This window comes from Nicotiana tabacum, chromosome 11 (genome assembly GCF_000715075.1).
Source record: "Nicotiana tabacum cultivar K326 chromosome 11, ASM71507v2, whole genome shotgun sequence".
NCBI lineage: Eukaryota > Viridiplantae > Streptophyta > Magnoliopsida > Solanales > Solanaceae > Nicotiana > Nicotiana tabacum.
In genome coordinates, this window is record NC_134090.1 from 7,589,843 (window position 1) to 7,608,548 (window position 18,706).

Consider the following 18,706-nt stretch of genomic DNA (forward strand, 5'->3'; position numbering starts at 1 on the left):
CACGATTTGTAGTAGCCACCTCCTACGTGAAATTTCTATTTACAAAAATCAGGTAGTCAATTGGAATATTTAAAAAGTATTAAAAATAAAATAAAATCGGGTCATCATTTCCGGAAGCGACCTAGGGGAATATATCTTTTACGAAGAGAGAATTTTAAGCTTCTTTTTGGCTAAAAATGTTTTTTTTGGCCAAAAGCACTTTTGGCTAAAAATGTTTTTTTTGGCCAAAAGCACTTTTGGCTAAAAATGCTTTTTTTGGCCAAAAGCACTTTTGGCTAAAAATTGAGGTGTTTGGCTAAACTTTTGGAAGGAAAAAAAAATGTTTTTGAGAGGAAGCAGAAACAGTTTTGGAGAACCAGAAAAAAGTAGTTTCTCTCCAAAAGCACTTTTCTGAGAAGCACTTTTGAGAAAAATACACTTAGAAGCAGTTTTTTAAAGCTTGACCAAACACTAATTGTTGCTCGTACTTTTCAAACTAATTAGCCCAACACAAACTGTTTCTCACCAAAAATATTTTTGAAAAAAACATTTTTAAAAAAAAACACTTTTCAAAATAAGCTGATTTTTGCTTGGCCAAACCGGCTAAAATTAAGGGTGTGCCATTTTTGGGATAGGATGTCAATATTTACTCTCTTCGTTCTTAATTTTATCTCGTGTTGATCTTTTGAAAGTCTCAAACCCAAAGTCCCAACCTACAAAGAAGAGTTCTAATTTAGGTAAACAAATAGATTTAAGATTGTTAATAATTACTGTATATACAAATGTAAAACGTCTAATTTTGCCTATGAACATTTTCCTTTCTTTTCTTGAAGTTTCATACAAAAACTAGGACACGTTAGACAGAGACTGCACTATTATAAAGACGTGTATCTAAAATTTATATTTGACAATGTTTAAATTTAATATCTTATCATGAACTCACTACACTTTAGAAATTATAACTTCAAAATTATATTCTTTTTAGATTTTTTAGTGATTTTCAGGTATATATTTGTATTCCGTGCCAAAAACAAGATCGTCCAAATAGAATTTGAACCGCCAATTTTGCTTACAAAGGTACATCCAATAATTATTGGATCATAGGAGCCTCTGACCATGGGGCACGCACATACATAGGAGTAGAAAGTCAAGTTAGCATCTACACAAATTCGATCAAATTAGTAGAACTGCCCAAGGATTGCAAATCAGAAAAACAACTGTGACCTAGCTCTGAATCATTGAATCTAACTTCTTGGTGTAGAAAACTTGAACTATTTCATAGAAATGAGTTCGATCTTTCAAAGAAAATAAAAGCATATATACGAAAATTTCTATTATTCACACATTGGCATGAAAGAGTGCCAGCCAATTTCTATGGAGATAAATCTCTTCTACTAAGATACAGCTCCCTTGTGCACAAAACTAAAAGGAACAGAAGTTCTTTCGACGTTAATCAATCATAATTCGACCCTAATACCTCCTGCTTAAGCTCCTCAATTTTAGCAGCTAGCTCATCCCTATTTTTCTGCAGATACAATATCATATGAATATGAAACAGTTAGAAACAAGTAAAGGTAAAACTTCCGGGGATAATTTTATAAAGATGATTCAAACTGGTAAAATCCAAACTAGAGGGACTGTTATAGATTGATTTGCTGCAGCAACTTGAGAAATTTATGATAGTGCAGTCATACCTTGAAAAGTAGATAGCGGGTACTAAACCAGACAGTGTAGCCAAGACCCACCACTTCGAGTAATTTAGGAAACTGAAAAATCATACAGTAGCAACGCATATAGATGTCAGCAACAGAGCCCAGAACATATTAAAATAACAAAAACGTCAATCTTTAGAGAGGAAAGTACGAACCAAAGGAATAGAATCGATGGCTCCAACAATAGCAGTCGTCAACCAAAGAGCAGTGACAGCAGCACCACCAAAGAGGATAATTGAAGAGGAATCTTCAGGATCAAACTGGAAAGTAGGAACTCATTGCGTTAACACTTGAAAGGAAATCTCAGTATGTAGACAAGGCAAGAAATTTTTTAATCAAACAGAATGAAATAGCAAAAATGACAGCAAAGATGGCTAGTTTCTTTAAATTTTCCATGTTACTACAAGATGAGCATCATATACACATAGCTTTTGGACATATTTACATTTAAGCTACAAAGAAGTTCCATAGACATGTCGCATTTGCATGTTGACAAGTTCAGCTACAGTGAAAAGAAAATCTTTTTTCATTACTAATTCACCAAGTACATTGCATAAAGAAGAAAAAAAGGAGCATTGCACACTTAGTATATGCATATCACAGGAGCCACAACAACAGCACAGAGAAAGGGAGAATTATGAGAAGAGGACAGACGGACAGTACGATACTAAAAGAATCACATGGAAGGTGAGGTTGCTCAGTTAACCGCTCAGAATCGACATGATTGCCGATGCATCTTCAAGCCTCGCGACTTTCAAAAGCTGAATTCATCACAGCAACCAGATTTAATCACTCAATATTACCTCTATATTTTATAATTATTATGAGAGGAGAACAGAAGGACAGTATGAAACTAAAAGAATGGCATGGAAGGTGAGGCTGCTCAGTTAACCGCTCAGAATCGACATGATTGCCGATGCATCTTCAAGCCTTGCGACTTTCAAAAGCTGAATTCATCACAGCAACCAGATTTAATCACCAAATATTACCTCTATATTGAGGAATAATTATTTTTAGAGAAGAACAGAAGGACGGTATGATACTATAAGAATGCCATGGAAAGTGAGGTTGCTCAGTTAACCGCTCAGAATCGACATGATTGCCGATGCATCATCAAGTCTAACGACTTTCAAAAGCTGAATTCATCACAGCAACCATTTCTAATCACTAAACATTACCTCTATTGAATTATTTAGTGAAAAGTAGAAAAAATAAAAAGAAATTTTGCAAGATGATCCTCACAGGAAAATGGTAGTATCATGTTTGTAAGGGAACTGGTGAAGTGAGAAAACACCTCCACTGGAATTTTATTAAACAGCAAAATTATTTGTATCCAATAGAAACCATTTACATTTTGATGAAACATGTCCTGCAATTGAACGTGTATTTCACTAACTTTTGAAAATAAAGACTAGAAGAAGTGATTAAGATACGACTGATCAGTTAACTGCTGCTCAGGATCAACATTACTGTTGATGGTTTCATCAAGTATCAAAACTTTCAACAAGTTCTGAGTATAATCATAGTTGTCTACTTTTTAGTAATAAGGAGATCATTAATCAAAAGAGGGAAAAATCAAAGTGATTAGTCAAAGAGCCAATACACAGCAAATTGTGATTTCAGCAAACTTCTAATGAGACAGCAAACTCCAAGAAAATGGAACATACCTTAATATTTAGCTTATCAAATAACTTGGGCAGTTGCGAATCAAAGTCCAGAGGAGAATCTTCTATTGTTGATTCAGCTTGAACAACTCCATCACCTTTCTCTTCAACTTTGGGAGGTTCATATATCAAAGATGCATAAGCGTCCGTCTCTTTGTCTTTCCCAGAATCTTGAATTGGTGCTTCACTCTGAACAGCCCCATCATCTTTATTTTCAACCTGAGGAGGTACATATAACTCATAAGGGCTTGTAAAACTTGACGATTCCTCTGATGCTGATCTAATAGCTGAACCCGTACGGTAAAGCAATCCTGAAATATAAACACAAGACCATAATATGGCAAACAGTCACTCTTCCATCTCAATTATTCAATCAAACAAGAGGCAAATTTTGAATTTTGTGGTTGGGATTCTAGGACAGCAACATCAAGTGCTTATAATTGAGTTTGGATCTTAAATTTTGCTCTTATTTTGTGGATTTCTTAACACATATACAAGGTTTGGGTCATCAGTCAAAGCTAATGGGTTCAGATCCGAGCCCATACGCTACACTCCATATTGCTCCCTGATTGAAAAACAATGCCAAATAACTACATTTTACTTTGATAAAGTCGCTATTGGAGCTTGCAGACAAATTACAAAAACATAGCAGCCTCTAAGTAAGAAAAAATCTGATTGAAGCAAGCTCTTACCGACAAAGGATATAGTATTATTTTTCGCACAGTTAGTGGAAGTTTTGAATCCTGTCATTAAGACAGAAAACAAAAACCCAACTTGAAAACATTCATGAGCCCAATAACCTAGCGACCATACAAAAAAAGTAAAACAGACTTGTGCAAATATTAACTATGTAATCTTAAATTAGAACTTACAATAACAACTACTACACCTCAGTCCCAAACAAGTTAGGTCGGCTATATGTATCATCATTGACCATATTACTCCATCTAACTCCTAGCATATCAATATTATGCAAATACAAATAAAATGTATCAGAAGTTCTTTATATTTTCCAAACGTATAGATCTCTAAAAGGCTAAACCACTACTAGAAAGCTACATTCAAAGTGAAAACATCTAAAATATATTCTCAACTAACTATAAATTAGAACTTAATAAAACTATTGTTTAGAAATGAAAAATTCAACCTTACACCCAATATATAAACTATGTATCGGAAATTGGACGGTTCTCAACTTCTCATTAGCATTTGAACAGCAAGCAACAAAAAAATATTGAGCTTTAAAAAAATTTAAGAAGTTATACCTTGGTTGAAGCGAGACTTTAGGGGCTTTTTGAGAAGAAGAGAGGCTTTCCACTGAAAATGAGCGTGGTTAGGATTGATAAGCCGGTGATTTGGAAGGTTCGAGAAGGTTTGAGGTGTACACAGCTCCATTTTTTCAGCTACTGCTTAAACCCTAAATACTGGAGTGAGATGGAGAGGGGAAAATTCAGCTTTATATAGGAGAAGAATGTGGGAGAGAGAGTGCTAGGGTTTTAGGTGTGGTGGTGGTACTGGGCTCAGTGTGTATGTGTGTGTGTAATCCTCGTAATGTCAACCAGGTAAAATGAGTGAAGCAGAGACTGAAAGTACAGTAATAAAATATCTTCTTTGCTATTTATGGATTGGGCCTTGAACATGGGCTTTCTTGAAGCTACAACCTTAGGACCACCGTTCTCACTTTTGGGCTTTTTTTCTTTCTTTGGGAGAATTAGGAAACTTTGGACTTTATGGATGCAAGAAAAAGTTTGGATAATCTACGTGGTCTACCCATTAAAAACACCAGTTAACTTCATATACCTTTAAAATATTTATTTTATATTTTATACCTATTTTATAAAACTTTATTTACTTCTTAAATTTTTAATATCATTATATGTCATTAAACATATCCCATATTTTAAGAGATTAGATTATCTCCTCCAGATTCTTTTAGGATATCTTCAATCAACACTTAATTGGGATAATATTATATTTTTCTCAAAATTGTAGTAAGCATCGTGCAAACATCTATTCCTTCTTACTAGTTCGATCACACAATCACTTCTTTTCAAGTTTTTCTTCTCAAGCAAATAACAATCAAAAAGTTAAGGAAAGGATGAAAAGAAAATTGGCTTTCCATAGCACTGAAAAAATACTTGAAAAGGGCGATAAAGTTTCTTCTCTCATTGAAATTCAATCGGGAGAAATGAAATTATTGGATGAAACTCCACATGCAATCTATGAATCGGCTTCCAAAAGGGATGATAATGTTAGATTTGCGAAAGTACGATCTCAAAATTCTAAAGTTCGAGCATCCAAAAAGGATGATGGCGAAAGAATACGACAGGATAGAAACTAGGGTTCCGGGTCTAAAAAGACGAAATGTTGGTGACAACAATGGCGGAAAGAAACTTTCAGTATTATTAGAAATCAAGCATACCACAATATTTTAAATTGGAGTACAATATTCAAATCAAACATCCCACAATATTCTAATAAAGAATATGATATTCAAATCAAGCATACCACAATATTTTAAATTGGTATGCAATATTCAAATTAAACATATCGCAATATTCTAATTTGGAATATAATATTCAAACAAAAAAAAATATTAGAATAAAATATTCAAACCAACACACTTTAATAGAATATCGCATTAATAGTTTATTCTATTTTATGATTAAATGTTGGTATATTATTAGAAATTATTTGGAATACCACTGCTCTTTAATAGTATGCTAGTATTAGAACCCGCGCAATGCGCGAATAACACTAAAAAAATATTAATCGTATTATTTTAATAAAATTTCAACTGTTATTTTATATCTTTAATGCAGTGTAACCAAAAATAAAATAATAAAATTAAAGAAAACTAATTATATAGCTTTAATTAACTTTTTTGTTTATTATTTTGATTTATTACATTATCGGCTATTTCGTATTATTACATAGATATAAAAGCTTTTACTAATGGGTTAGTATCCTTGTCCATTACTTCATTTTATATATCGATATATATTTTTATTTATCCTACTTTTTAAATTTTTTTGATTCTTATATTGTTAACAGTTTTTTCGAATATTTAATATATAAATAATAATTTTGTATTTCCTACTTTATTTTATTTTTAAAATTTCTGTGCCCTGTTTTGTATATTTTTTATACTATGATGTTTTGATTAGTTTTCCTCATTTATTTTTTTATCTAATGTTTTAATATTTTTTATTTTGTATTACGTCTATTAACGATATTTTTTCTATTTTATTTTAATTATTGAAAATTTTCTACATGAGAAATTTCTTTCTATTTTTAACATTTCACTATGTTGCTCAGAGGACTTTTATTATTACATATTTTTATTATCTACTTTACTTAATGAGATTCGAGATATGTAACATTATTTATTGTATTCACAAATCAAAAATAACTCCTCGTCTCAAACTAAAATAAGTATTATTCTTTCAACCTTATAAACTGTGTTAGTTCGTTGTTGCATTATGCAATACTTAGTCTAAATCTTAAATTTAATTTGTTTTCACACTCTTATTTTATAGCTAGGAATTCATTGATTCAGTAAAATTCAATCGGTTGAGAAGGCAAAAAAATGGTAAAAAGAAGAATAAAATTAAGTTTAGCTATGACAGAACAACACAACATAATTTTTGTTTAAAAGTAATTTAATCTTTGTTTTTCTAAATGTTCAATAATTTTGTAACTGTTAAATTACTACTATTTAAATAAATAAAAGTAGTAAAAAAATCTGAATAATTGTATTCCTGGCATACCATACAAATAACATCTTCTATTATTTGCAAAAGCAAAAAACAAAAGTGCATAAAAAGGTTTGAAAATAAGCAAATGAGAATTAAGTCATAGTAAAGACAAAGTAAAATTCAATTCGACATTATTTCTAGACATATATACCATTTCAAATCATGTTCTTTCAATGCGTACACTAATGAGAAAATAACTCAGGAGATAATCGATACCATCTTATATTACAAAGAAGTTATTCTCGGTCCTTGGTACTCTATTTTAAAGAACAATGCATCAAATGGATCCAATCAATTGAGATAATTACCATACAAAGATCACGGGTTCTCTAAAATTTAACAGTTGTAGCTATTACTATTTATTTGTAGATATTCTAAAGAGTATTTTCTATGTTCTTTAACCAAACAGGAAGTCTGTTGAAATCAAAATAGTCAAAATAAATGATAGATGATATTATAAAATATTTGACTGAAAATTTAAATACAATAATTATCTGTAATTACATATAGCGCATTATCCAATTATGAACAACGCAGAATGCCTTCATTTTATATCAACTTGATGAACCTTATAATATTCAAATTCACCGGAAAATCATACTAATTACTTTTAAGAAATGATGATATACTTCTGGAAAATGAATGAATTAAACATTAAGAACAATATCATATCATAGTTATAGAATTTTTTCAAAGCTTCATAAATAAGAAAGAAAAAGAAAATTCACCGTACTATCATTGCTTCAATGGGAAAAATAATACATTAGAGATTGAACCACTTTTAGATGGATCGGACTTGCTTTCTCTTTCCCAGAAAGTAGATTATATATACATGAGTTTAAGCTCATACTTCCTAAAATCTCTCCTAAGAATATTCTAATAATATCATATTCCTATAATATATCATATAGTATCACATCTCTAACAAATATGGATACACAATATAGAAATACTATATTTACACATTTACAGATCTTGATTCATAAAAGAAAATCCAACAACAATGAAGCACGAAGAAAAATCAATAAGATCTACAATTTTTTTTAATAGTACCATAATGCTTCTTTCAATCAAACTTGATTTTTGAATCTCAAGATTTAAGATTTCAATTCAAAAACTTTTATTCTTCAATTTAAATTTTCTTTATCTCGATTTAAATATGTTTTAATCTAAATTCAATATTTTTATTATAATATTTATTAACTTTTACTTTAACTTTTTCTTATCACACCACTTGACGTGGTTGATTACCTTGTTATTCTTAATTAATTATCTGAGTGATTTATTTAACTCTATTTTTCGTTAAGGATAATAGTCTAAAAGATATGCAAGAGATATGGCAGTTTAGGAGTCTTTTTTCCTTAAAAATTATTTTTCAAAACATTTGCAAGATTCATTTCAATAAATTTAAACCTCATCATATAAAGCCTGCATTAATAAACATTTGAAATTCAATAATTTAATTACATCACATGTTTCTAAAAAAATATTTTTAGCTCTAAAGTAAAATTTATAATAAATATTTGTTCAATAGTAAGGGATCGTTGGATATGAACTATCGATTTTGTAAGATACAAAATGTTTATTTAAATATATTTTTCTTAAAAAATAATACTTATCATAACTGAATTATACACAAAATTTAATTAAAGATACCTATAATAATGTATATTATTCATAAATAAGGTTAGATACAAAACTTGTACTAAATAAAGAATTATTATTTCAACTTAAAATTAGTGTATAAGATTTTCAACGAAATTTTAATTGATTCTTGCTAGAAAAAGGATACCTGCCATAACTGAATTATACGCAAATTTAATTAAAGATACCTATAGAAAATCTCGTACTACTACTTCCATTAAATATATTTTCATTTATAATTTAAATTTTTAATGTTGTCTTACAATTGCCAAGTGACTTTATTTTAGCTTGCCACTTGGAATAACCACATGTTTCACTACTCTCCTTTTAATATAATATAGATTATAGTAATGTTGATGTAATATTATATTTAATTGGATACTTCAATAGAATATTCTAGTATTATATTTTGAATATTACGATACACATTAGAATACTTTGAGTTGTAAATCAAAAACTAAGTTGAATATGTGAGTGAAATAATAATATAATATAAATTGAATATCGTTGTGTAGCTATTGAATATTATCATAGATGTAGTGAATAAAGTTTTAAATTAAATAATATACAAAGTAAATGTTATCAATATAAAAAACGAATATGCCTCTTTATTTTAAGAATATTATTGTAAATGTATATTGAATATATAAAGTAAATAATATCTATGGTTTAAATTGAATACTGCTATTTATTATGGAATGCATATTTAATTTCCTTACTTTGAAGAGTTTATATTGTAAAAAGGTAACGTATTTTCTAGGAATATGATAAACTTCAGTAATTGGCTTTGATAGGAGAGAGGTAAATAGCAATATTCAATTTATTGCCTCTAGTTATGGCTACATTTAAGGGATATTATCCTATATAATCGTGACTGTTGGATAAAGAAGGTATATGAAGTAATTATTTTAAGGATTTTTAACTTTAGGATATATGGTATAAAGAGGCCATGTAGATAGGTATATGGTGTAACTTCTCCAAAAAGTTTTTAAGGATTTTACACAAATAGCCGGTCTGGATTCATTGTTTACCTTTTTGAGCGGTATATAGATTATAAACGGTTATATAAATATACCAATATACCATTTGGCTATTTTTATTTTAAGCTATTGGATATGCGGATATTTAGGTTAATTCTTCAAGTTTTTTTATGAGTGAGCTCGTCTCTCACTTATGGCTTGTTTGGTGTGAGGGCTAAGGGATAATTAGTTTCGGAATTAAATTTGAGATGAGCTTATCCCGCGTTTGATTGGGATAAAATAGTGATATAATTAATATGGGGATTAATTATCCGGGGATTATAGTATTATTTTTATCTCTATGGGAGAGTGAGATAACAATCCCTGGATAACTAATTCAGATATAATTAATTCTGAATAACTAATTCCGATATAATTAATTTTAAGATAAATTATTTTCTAACCAAACTACCTCTTAGTTCATTAGTTCATTCTACGTATTATCAGGACTAATTGAGTAATTAAAGCAACCCCGGAGAGTTTCCAAACCCACACGAGGGTAGAGGAAATATTTGAACCATGATAGCAGATAATATAGCACCAATGAAAGTGAATTAACATAGAATAACAAGAAGCGGTAGAAATTGAACGGGGCGCTCTATTTGATCGCCCCCATTTAACTTGTATCTACTGTAGATAATTGTGTCGAGAAAAATAAAATTAAGATCGAAAATATTGCGACAATCGTAGTATTTGATTTCAAATAATATGAGTATACAATCTCTATGAATCCTCTGATTCTTCTTTCAATATTAAATAAACTCAAGGGCCTTTGAGCTTGATTTTGAATCTATGTTTGTTGCCACGAACGATGATCTTGTTCTTGAGCTTGAACTTGATTGCTTGAACTTGACCTTGATTTGTTCTTCGTTCTTGAGCTTGAATTTGATTGCTTGAAGCTTGAAACTTGTAGAGAATCGACGTTTGATCCACGAGCTCTCTCTTGCTTCTTGTTATAACTTCTAGTGTCTTTTCTCAGTTATGAAGATCCCTATTTATAGTTGTGGGAGGGAAGAGTTATGATAAGAACAAACTCTTTCCGACCAATCAAATTGAAGTGTGACATGACCGCATTTGATTGGCCAGAACATGTCACTTGTGCACGTGACGCGATTTCATTGGCCTTTTAATGTGACTTGGCATGCCTTGTCATTTTGACACGTGACACAATCCTATTGGCTCTTTCGCTTGACTTGGGACGCCGCGTCATTTGACACGTGATACCAAACTAGGCCTCTAGGAAAATTACATCTTAGGCTTAACGATGTGGGCACATCACTTGTAGCCCAACTAAATGGACTAGCCCAATGGATTAAGACTTATTTATTTAATCCATATGTTGGACTTATAATTAATCCAATTATATTAGCCCAATAAATTTAATTGAATTAATATATCTTGAATTTTAAAATATAGTCACAGTTATTTTACGGATTTAATTTTAATAAAATTTATATGCCTACACCTACTTTTTAATTTTTTTTTGACTTGTACTCACTGTTTAAACAACTTGATTTTTTTCTTCTTCTTCTTCTTCTTCTTCTTCTTCTTCTTCTTCTTCTTCTTCTTCTTCTTCTTCTTCTTCTTCTTCTTCTTTTCTTCTTCTTCTTCTTCTTCGGGTAACAATGATTTTATATGGTGTTTGTAAACATATTTTAAGGTAGTTTATGATTTTTTACAGTGTTGAGTTGTTGTGACACTTTATTTTTTTACTATTGGTTAGGATTTCTTCTTCTTTTTTTCCTTAATTGCAAAATGAATTCGTTAGATTTATTATTTTTTTGGCAAATTGATGATTGGGGGTTTGTTCTTGATGATATTTGGAGGTTATATTTTAAATTTGAGCTCATTTGGAGTAGATTTAGGTATTAAATCGTATATTGGATTGTTAAAATTCGAAGAACAAATTTCTATTTCTGGACAATTTGTACTCCATGCCTATTTGGCCATGAAAATGTTGGTTGCACTTCAGACCTTTTGGCTTTAAGTGCATCTGAAATGTAATTTTTCACTTCAGACATATTGGCCTTAAGTATAGGAAAATATTTGTTGCACTTCAGACCTTTTGGTATTAAGTGCATCTGAAGTACAATTTTTAACTTCACATTTATTGGTCTTAAGTGCATGAAACCATTTGTTGCACTTCAAACCTATTTGGCTTTAAGTGCATATGAAATGTAATTTTTCACTTCAAACTAATTTATTTTAACTTCAGACCCGATAAATCTGAAGTTAGATCGTAAAGTGAGTTGGCTTGCAACTTTTTTGCAAAGTAGGTATAGGTTCAATTTGTGATCCCAAAATCGAATATTGATGCAAAAGCCGCCAAGAAGTGAACGTCAAAATAGTGAGTAATTTGGAGTTTCCAGCCCAGAAGGATTATGCGGACCGCATAACAAGAATTATACGAATCGCACACATTTTTAGCTGAAAGAGATATGTGCTAATCAACAATCATCAACTTAGATAACCAACTTCAACTTTAATTTAATTGCATTGCCACGTTATTGTTGGACTTTAAGCATTGGGCTTTAAAGACTTTAAGCATTTGGCTTTAAAGTTTAAGAGTGTGAATTGGGAATTGGTGGGAAATAAAATGGAGGGAAATAAAAATTTGAATCAAGTGAGCTTTTGTCATGAACTTTGTACCACATTGGTGAAAGACAACTACACTTGTGTGTATAAATATGGGATCACTTCTTAGAGCTCTTAAAAGGAGTTGAAGAGAATGAATCATCGCGTCGTCGTCGTCGTTCGCTCGGCTTCGGCTTCGGATTTGTCAATCGATCGATAAGATTATTTTTTGGACAAAATTTATTTAATTAATTATTTAATAATTAATTAAATGCCAGATCACTGCTGAATATTAAGAAGTATAGTCTGGCCACGGTCCTGGCGTAACCGCGGTAGGACCGCGCCAGAACCCTTCTGCAGATTCAGAGGGCCACTCTGGCCGCGGTCCTGGCATAACCGCGGTAGGACCGCGGCAGGCGACGTAAACTTCTGAAAAGGCACTTTTTCCAGAACAAAAATCACACCTATTCCAATAATTGCCTATAAATTCTGAGGCATGACTTTGGTTTTAAAACACCAAAAATATTACAGAACTTTCTTCTTTCTGAAAATAGTGCATTCTAATTCCCAGTCTCTCTCTCTCAAATTTGTAAGTGTGATTTTGCTCCGTTCTTTGAGTTCGTTGGTATCCTGCAGTTTGTATTGCCACTGTTGCAGGAAGGTTTATTCCGTTTCATCCTGGGAGGATTTAATCCATTACCTTGGCAACGTGTGAAGGGGTTAACATTCCTTAAGGACGCACAAGCAAATTGTGGACTCGGAATATTTCCTATAGTTTACTGTTTTTTTTTTCCAGTTTTTTCTTCTAACATGTTTTCTATATTTTCCTCCTAATTTTGTGTTTCCACACATAACTAATAACAAGCTTAAGGAATTTTGAATAATCTAACGGTTCTGTATTGAAATATATATATTAAACTGTTATCTATATTTTGTATACTGGTTTGGAGACTAAAGCCTTCGTGCTTTCTACTCCAATAATTGTTCTGTCCGGTTTAAAGTATAACAAAACTTTTTCGGAATAAGAAACGTACGGGTTTGAAGTATATAAAAACTTCACCATTGTTACATGTTGTGTGTTTGATTTGGTATTCAGTTTGAAGATATCAAAACTTCACTGATTTAACAAAGTTCTGTTTTGTTTCCAACTCTACAGAAACATGTCAAATGAAAACCAAACTAATGGAAATGTTGCGGGAACGGGTGCTACTGTTACGAGTGTTGCTGCCTCGTCAAGCCGTTCAACTCCTGCTCATGCTATGGCACCAGCAGAAAAACTCGGAAAGTTTTTCGGTATTGACTTCAAACGTTGGCAAATGAAGATGCTTTTCTATTTGACTACGTTGAGTTTGCAGCGATTCATCAAAGAGGATTCTCCGGTCCTGGCTGAAGGCACTCCGGATGACGAACGATTTGTGGTAACTGAAGCATGGAAACATTCTGATTTCTTGTGCAAAAACTACATTTTGAGTTGTTTGGAAGATAGCTTTACAATGTCTATAGTGTCATGGAAACTTCAAAAACATTATGGAATGCGCTTGAGAAGAAGTACAAGACTGAGGATGCCGGACTTAAGAAGTTCGTGGCTGCAAGGTTTTTGGATTTCAAGATGATTGACACTAGGTCGGTCATAACTCAAGTTCAAGAATTACAAGTCATTGTGCATGATCTCCTTGCTGAAGGTATGACCCGAATCAATAATTTTATTAATAAGATTTTTCGTGTTATTAATTGTGAATTTATTATTGAAGGTATGGTCATAAATGAGGCCTTTCAAGTCGCCGCTTTCATTGAGAAGTTACCTCCGTTGTGGAAGGACTTTAAGAACTATCTTAAACACAAGCGGAAGGAGATGACACTTGAAGACTTGATTGTTCGTTTGAGGATAGAAGAAGACAACAAAAATGCTGAAAAGAAGTCACGTGGAAACTCGACAATAATAAGGGCTAACATTGTTGAGGAGGCGCCACAAAATAAGAAAAGAAAGAAGGCTTTTGGGCCAAAGAATTACCCGAGCAAGAAAAAGTTCAAGGGTAATTGCCACAACTGTGGAAAATCTGGGCATAAGGCCGTGGGTTGTCGTGCACCAAAGAATGATAAGAAGAAGAAGAATCAAGCTAACATGGTTGAAAATGCTGAAGAAATGGAGGACTTGTGTGCAATGTTGTCTGAATGCAACTTGGTAGGAAATCCTAAAGAATGGTGGATTGATTCTGGAGCCACCCGCCATGTTTGTGCTAACAAGGAGTTATTTTCTTCCTATGCCCCCGCAGGACCCGACGAGACAATTTTTATGGGAAATTCGTCTACAGCCAAAATTGAAGGAGTTGGCAAGATTGCGTTGTAGATGACGTCGGGAAAAATTGTGACTCTAAACCAAGTTCTCCATATTCCAGAAATTCGCAAGAATCTTGTGTCTACCTCACTTCTTGTCAATAATGGATTCAAATGTATTTTTGTTTCTAATAGTGTTGTACTAAGTAAGAATGATGTGTATGTAGGAAAAGGTTACCTGAATGAGGGCCTTTTTAAGCTAAATGTAATAGCAGTTCCTATAAATAAAGTTAATGATTCTTCTTACTTACTTGAGTCAAACACTTTATGGCATGCACGCTTAGGTTACGTCAACTTCAAAACATTGCGAAAAATGATAAATTTAGAAGTATTGCCAAAATTTGATTGCATTAATTCTAAATGGCAAATATGTGTGGAATCAAAGTATAATAAGCATCCTTATAAGTCTGTTGAAAGGAATTCAAGTCCTTTAGACTTAATTCACACAGATATTTGCGACATGAAGTCAACACCATCTCGCGGTGGGAAAAAGTATTTTATTACTTTTATTGACGATAACACGAGATATTGCTATGTTTATTTACTTAATAGTAAAGATGAGGCAATTGATGCTTTCAAGCAATACAAGAGTGAAGTTGAAACACAACTAAACAAAAAGATCAAAATGATAAGAAGTGATAGGGGTGGCGAATATAAATGTCCGTTTGAAGAAATATGTTTGGAAAATGGCATTATTCACCAAACAACTGCCCTTTACTCTCCACAATCTAATGGAATTGCAGAGAGAAAGAATCGAACGTTGAAAGAGATGATGAATGCATTGTTGATAAGCTCTGATTTACCACAGAACTTGTGGGGGGAGGGAAGCAATACTTACAGCTAACCGAATAATCAACCGTGTACCTCATAGTAAAACACAGTCCATTCCTTATGAAAAATAGAAAGGAAGGAAGCCCAGCTTGAAATACTTCAAAGTGTGGGGGTGTTTAGCTAAGGTACAAGTTCCTAAACCTAAAAGGGTTAAGATAGGTCCAAAAACGGTTGATTGTGTATTTATTGGATATGTAACCAATAGCAAGGCATATCGTTTTCTGGTTCATAAATCAGAAAATCCTGAGATTCACGTTAATACGATAATAGAATCAGATAATGCTGAATTCTTTGAAACTATTTATCCGTATAAAAAGGAAAGTGAATTGACCTATCAAAAGTCAAAACGACCTCGGGAGGAAATAATAAATGATATGCCCAATGAGGAAAATCCGAGAAAAAGTAAACGTCAACGGACATCTACTTCATTCGGTCCAGATTTTCTGACTTTCCTGCTAGAAAATGAGCCTCGTACCGTCAAGGAAGCAATGTCTTCCTCAGAAGCACAATATTGGAAAGAAGCTGTCAATAGTGAAATAGAATCCATATTGAGCAACCATACCTGAGAATTGGTTGATCTTCCTCCAGGTAACAAAATATTGGGTTCTAAATGGATTTTCAAGAAGAAAATGAAAGACGATGGTACTAAAGGATTTAGACAGCGAGAAGGTCTTGACTATTTTGACACATACTCGCCGGTAACAAGAATTACATCCATTCGGATGCTAATAGCATTAACCGCCTTGTATGGTCTTCAAATCCATCAAATGGATGTAAAAACAGCCTTCTTAAATGGTGATCTAGAGGAAGAAATTTACATGAACCAACCTAAAGGGTTTGTGGTTCCGGAAATAGAAAAGAAGGTGTGTCGACTTGTTAAGTCCCTTTATGGACTAAAACAAGCACCTAAGCAATGACATGCGAAATTTGACCAAACAATGTTGTCAAATGGCTTTAAGATTAATGAATGTGATAAGTGTGTTTACATTAAGAACATTCCAAATCATATAGTAATTGTTTACTTATATGTTGATGATATGCTAATAATGAGCAAAAACATTGCCGACATTCAAGCTTGCTTGCTAATAAGTTTGATATGAAAGACTTAGGAGTTGCTGATGTAATTCTAGGAATTAAAATCCAGAGGACTCCTCAGGGTCTAGCTTTGTCTCAATCACATTACGTGAAAATGGTACTTGAAAAATTCAAACACTTGGAATTTAGAAATGCAAGAACTCCAATTGACTTAAACCATTATCTTATAAAGAATAAAGGTGAAAGCACGTCTCAATTGGAGTATGCTCGTGTATTGGTAAGCTTAATGTATATCATGAACTGTACACGTCCTGATATAGCTTGTGCAATAAGTAAATTTAGTCGATTCACAAGTAATCCCAACAAACATCACTGGGTGGCAATGAAACGAGTTCTGGGATATTTGGAATATACCCAAGACTACGCTTTACATTACAATAAATATCCTGTGGTTATCGAAGGATATAGTGCTGCAAACTGGATAACCGGCTCAACAGAAACAAAGTCCACAAGTGGATATGTTTTTACTGTTGGCGGAGGAGCAGTATCTTGGAAGTCTTCCAAACAGACGTGCATTGCTCGCTCTACAACGGAATCAGAGTTTATAGCTTTGGATAAGGCCGACGAAGAAGCTGAATGGCTTCGAAATTTTTTAGAAGACATTCCGTTCTGGCCAAAACCTTTGGCTCCTATATGCATACATTGCGATAGTGAGGCTGCAATAGGACGGGCAGGGAACGTTATGTATAACGGAAAGTCACGTCATATACGACGAAGACATAACACCATTAGACAGCTACTTTCTAGTGGAATTATCACTATTGATTATGTAAGATCAAAGGATAATGTGGCGGATCCGCTTACAAAAGGCTTAACTAGAGAGAGAGTTGAGAAATCATCTAAAGGAATGGGACTATGGCCGAGGACAAGTCAACATGGCAGTAACTCTACCTAGAATTTTGGATTTTCCGAGATTTAGGTTCAAGGAGCTCAAACAAAGTTGTGATTGACCGGTTCAACATTGTCAAAGTAAAGTCTTTGGTCCCTTCTCATGATGAAGACAATGTTCAGTAACAAGGATAGAACTTTACACGTTCTTTAATGATTACCTAAGTTTGATGTGGTATTTATCAAATAGTGTCAATCTAGAGGATTACATGTTTAGGAATCACCTATGTAAGTGTGAAGTGGAAGCCGCTTCAATGAGAATTCTGTAAGGCCAATTCTCTACGCACTTATGAAACCAGGAGGTGTTCATGGCTGAAACGAACACAACAATGAGAACCAAAAGACGGTTAAGGGTTGATTGTGTGACATATGGTTGTCTAGGTATACACTAAAGTTTCACGGTTCAAAGATATCAAATATACCGATTGACCGAGTATATCCGACATATGCTCACTACGGAAAGTTCAAAGGGAAACCTACTTATCCAGATGCAATTAATCCTTACCTGCAAATCACACAACTTTCATCGATGATCATTCTTATTACAGTCATTCCCATTTATGTGGGGGATTGTTGGACTTTAAGCATTGGGCTTTAAAGACTTTAAGCATTGGGCTTTAAAATCTAAGAGTGTGAATTGGGAATTGGTGGGAAATAAAATGGAGGGAAATGAAAATTTGAATCAAGTGAGCTTTTGTCATAAACTTTGTACCACATTGGTGAAAGACAACTACACTTGTGTGTATAAATATGGGATCACTTCTTAGAGCTCTTAAAATGAGTTGAAGAGAATGAACCCTCGCGCCGTCGTCGTCGCTCGCTCGGCTCGACTTCGGCTTCTGCTTCTGCTTCGGCTTCGGCTTCGGCTTCGGCTTCGGATTTGGATTTGTTAATCGATCGATAAGATTATTTTTTGGACAAAATTTATTTAATTAATTATTTAATAATTAATTAAATGCTAGATCACTGCTGAAGATTAAGAAGTATAGTCTGGTCGCGGTCCTAGCGTAACCGCGGTAGGACCGCGGCAGGCGGCGTAAACTTCTGAAAAGGCACTTTTTCCAGAACAAATATCACACCTCTTCCAATAATTGCCTATAAATTCTGAGGCATGACTTCGGTTTTAAAACACCAAAAACATTACAGAACTTTCTTCTTTTTGAAAATACTGCATTTTATTTCGCAGTCTCTCTCTCTCAAATTCGTAA

The 18,706-nt window shown here is 32.9% G+C and overlaps 1 protein-coding gene and 4 non-coding genes across 5 annotated transcripts; all 5 read right to left on the reverse strand.

The window, feature by feature from the left end:
* Nucleotides 1-1,231: 1,231 nt before the first annotated feature.
* Nucleotides 1,232-4,917, reverse strand: LOC107811801 (uncharacterized). Its single transcript, XM_016636799.2, has 5 exons — nt 4,621-4,917; nt 3,359-3,666; nt 1,847-1,951; nt 1,674-1,745; nt 1,232-1,504 (listed from the first exon to the last, which is right to left on the reverse strand). The coding sequence occupies exons 1-5, from the start codon at nt 4,748-4,750 to the stop codon at nt 1,433-1,435; spliced, it is 687 nt and encodes a 228-aa protein (XP_016492285.1). The 5' UTR covers nt 4,751-4,917; the 3' UTR covers nt 1,232-1,432.
* On the reverse strand, nt 2,385-2,470 carry LOC142166710 (small nucleolar RNA snoR128). The gene has a single exon (XR_012697109.1). It is a non-coding gene; the product is annotated as a small nucleolar RNA snoR128 (small nucleolar RNA).
* On the reverse strand, nt 2,571-2,656 carry LOC142166711 (small nucleolar RNA snoR128). The gene has a single exon (XR_012697110.1). It is a non-coding gene; the product is annotated as a small nucleolar RNA snoR128 (small nucleolar RNA).
* LOC142166709 (small nucleolar RNA snoR128) lies at nt 2,760-2,845 on the reverse strand. Its single transcript, XR_012697108.1, has one exon. It is a non-coding gene; the product is annotated as a small nucleolar RNA snoR128 (small nucleolar RNA).
* Nucleotides 3,136-3,220, reverse strand: LOC142166712 (small nucleolar RNA snoR128). The gene has a single exon (XR_012697111.1). It is a non-coding gene; the product is annotated as a small nucleolar RNA snoR128 (small nucleolar RNA).
* Nucleotides 4,918-18,706: the final 13,789 nt, after the last annotated feature.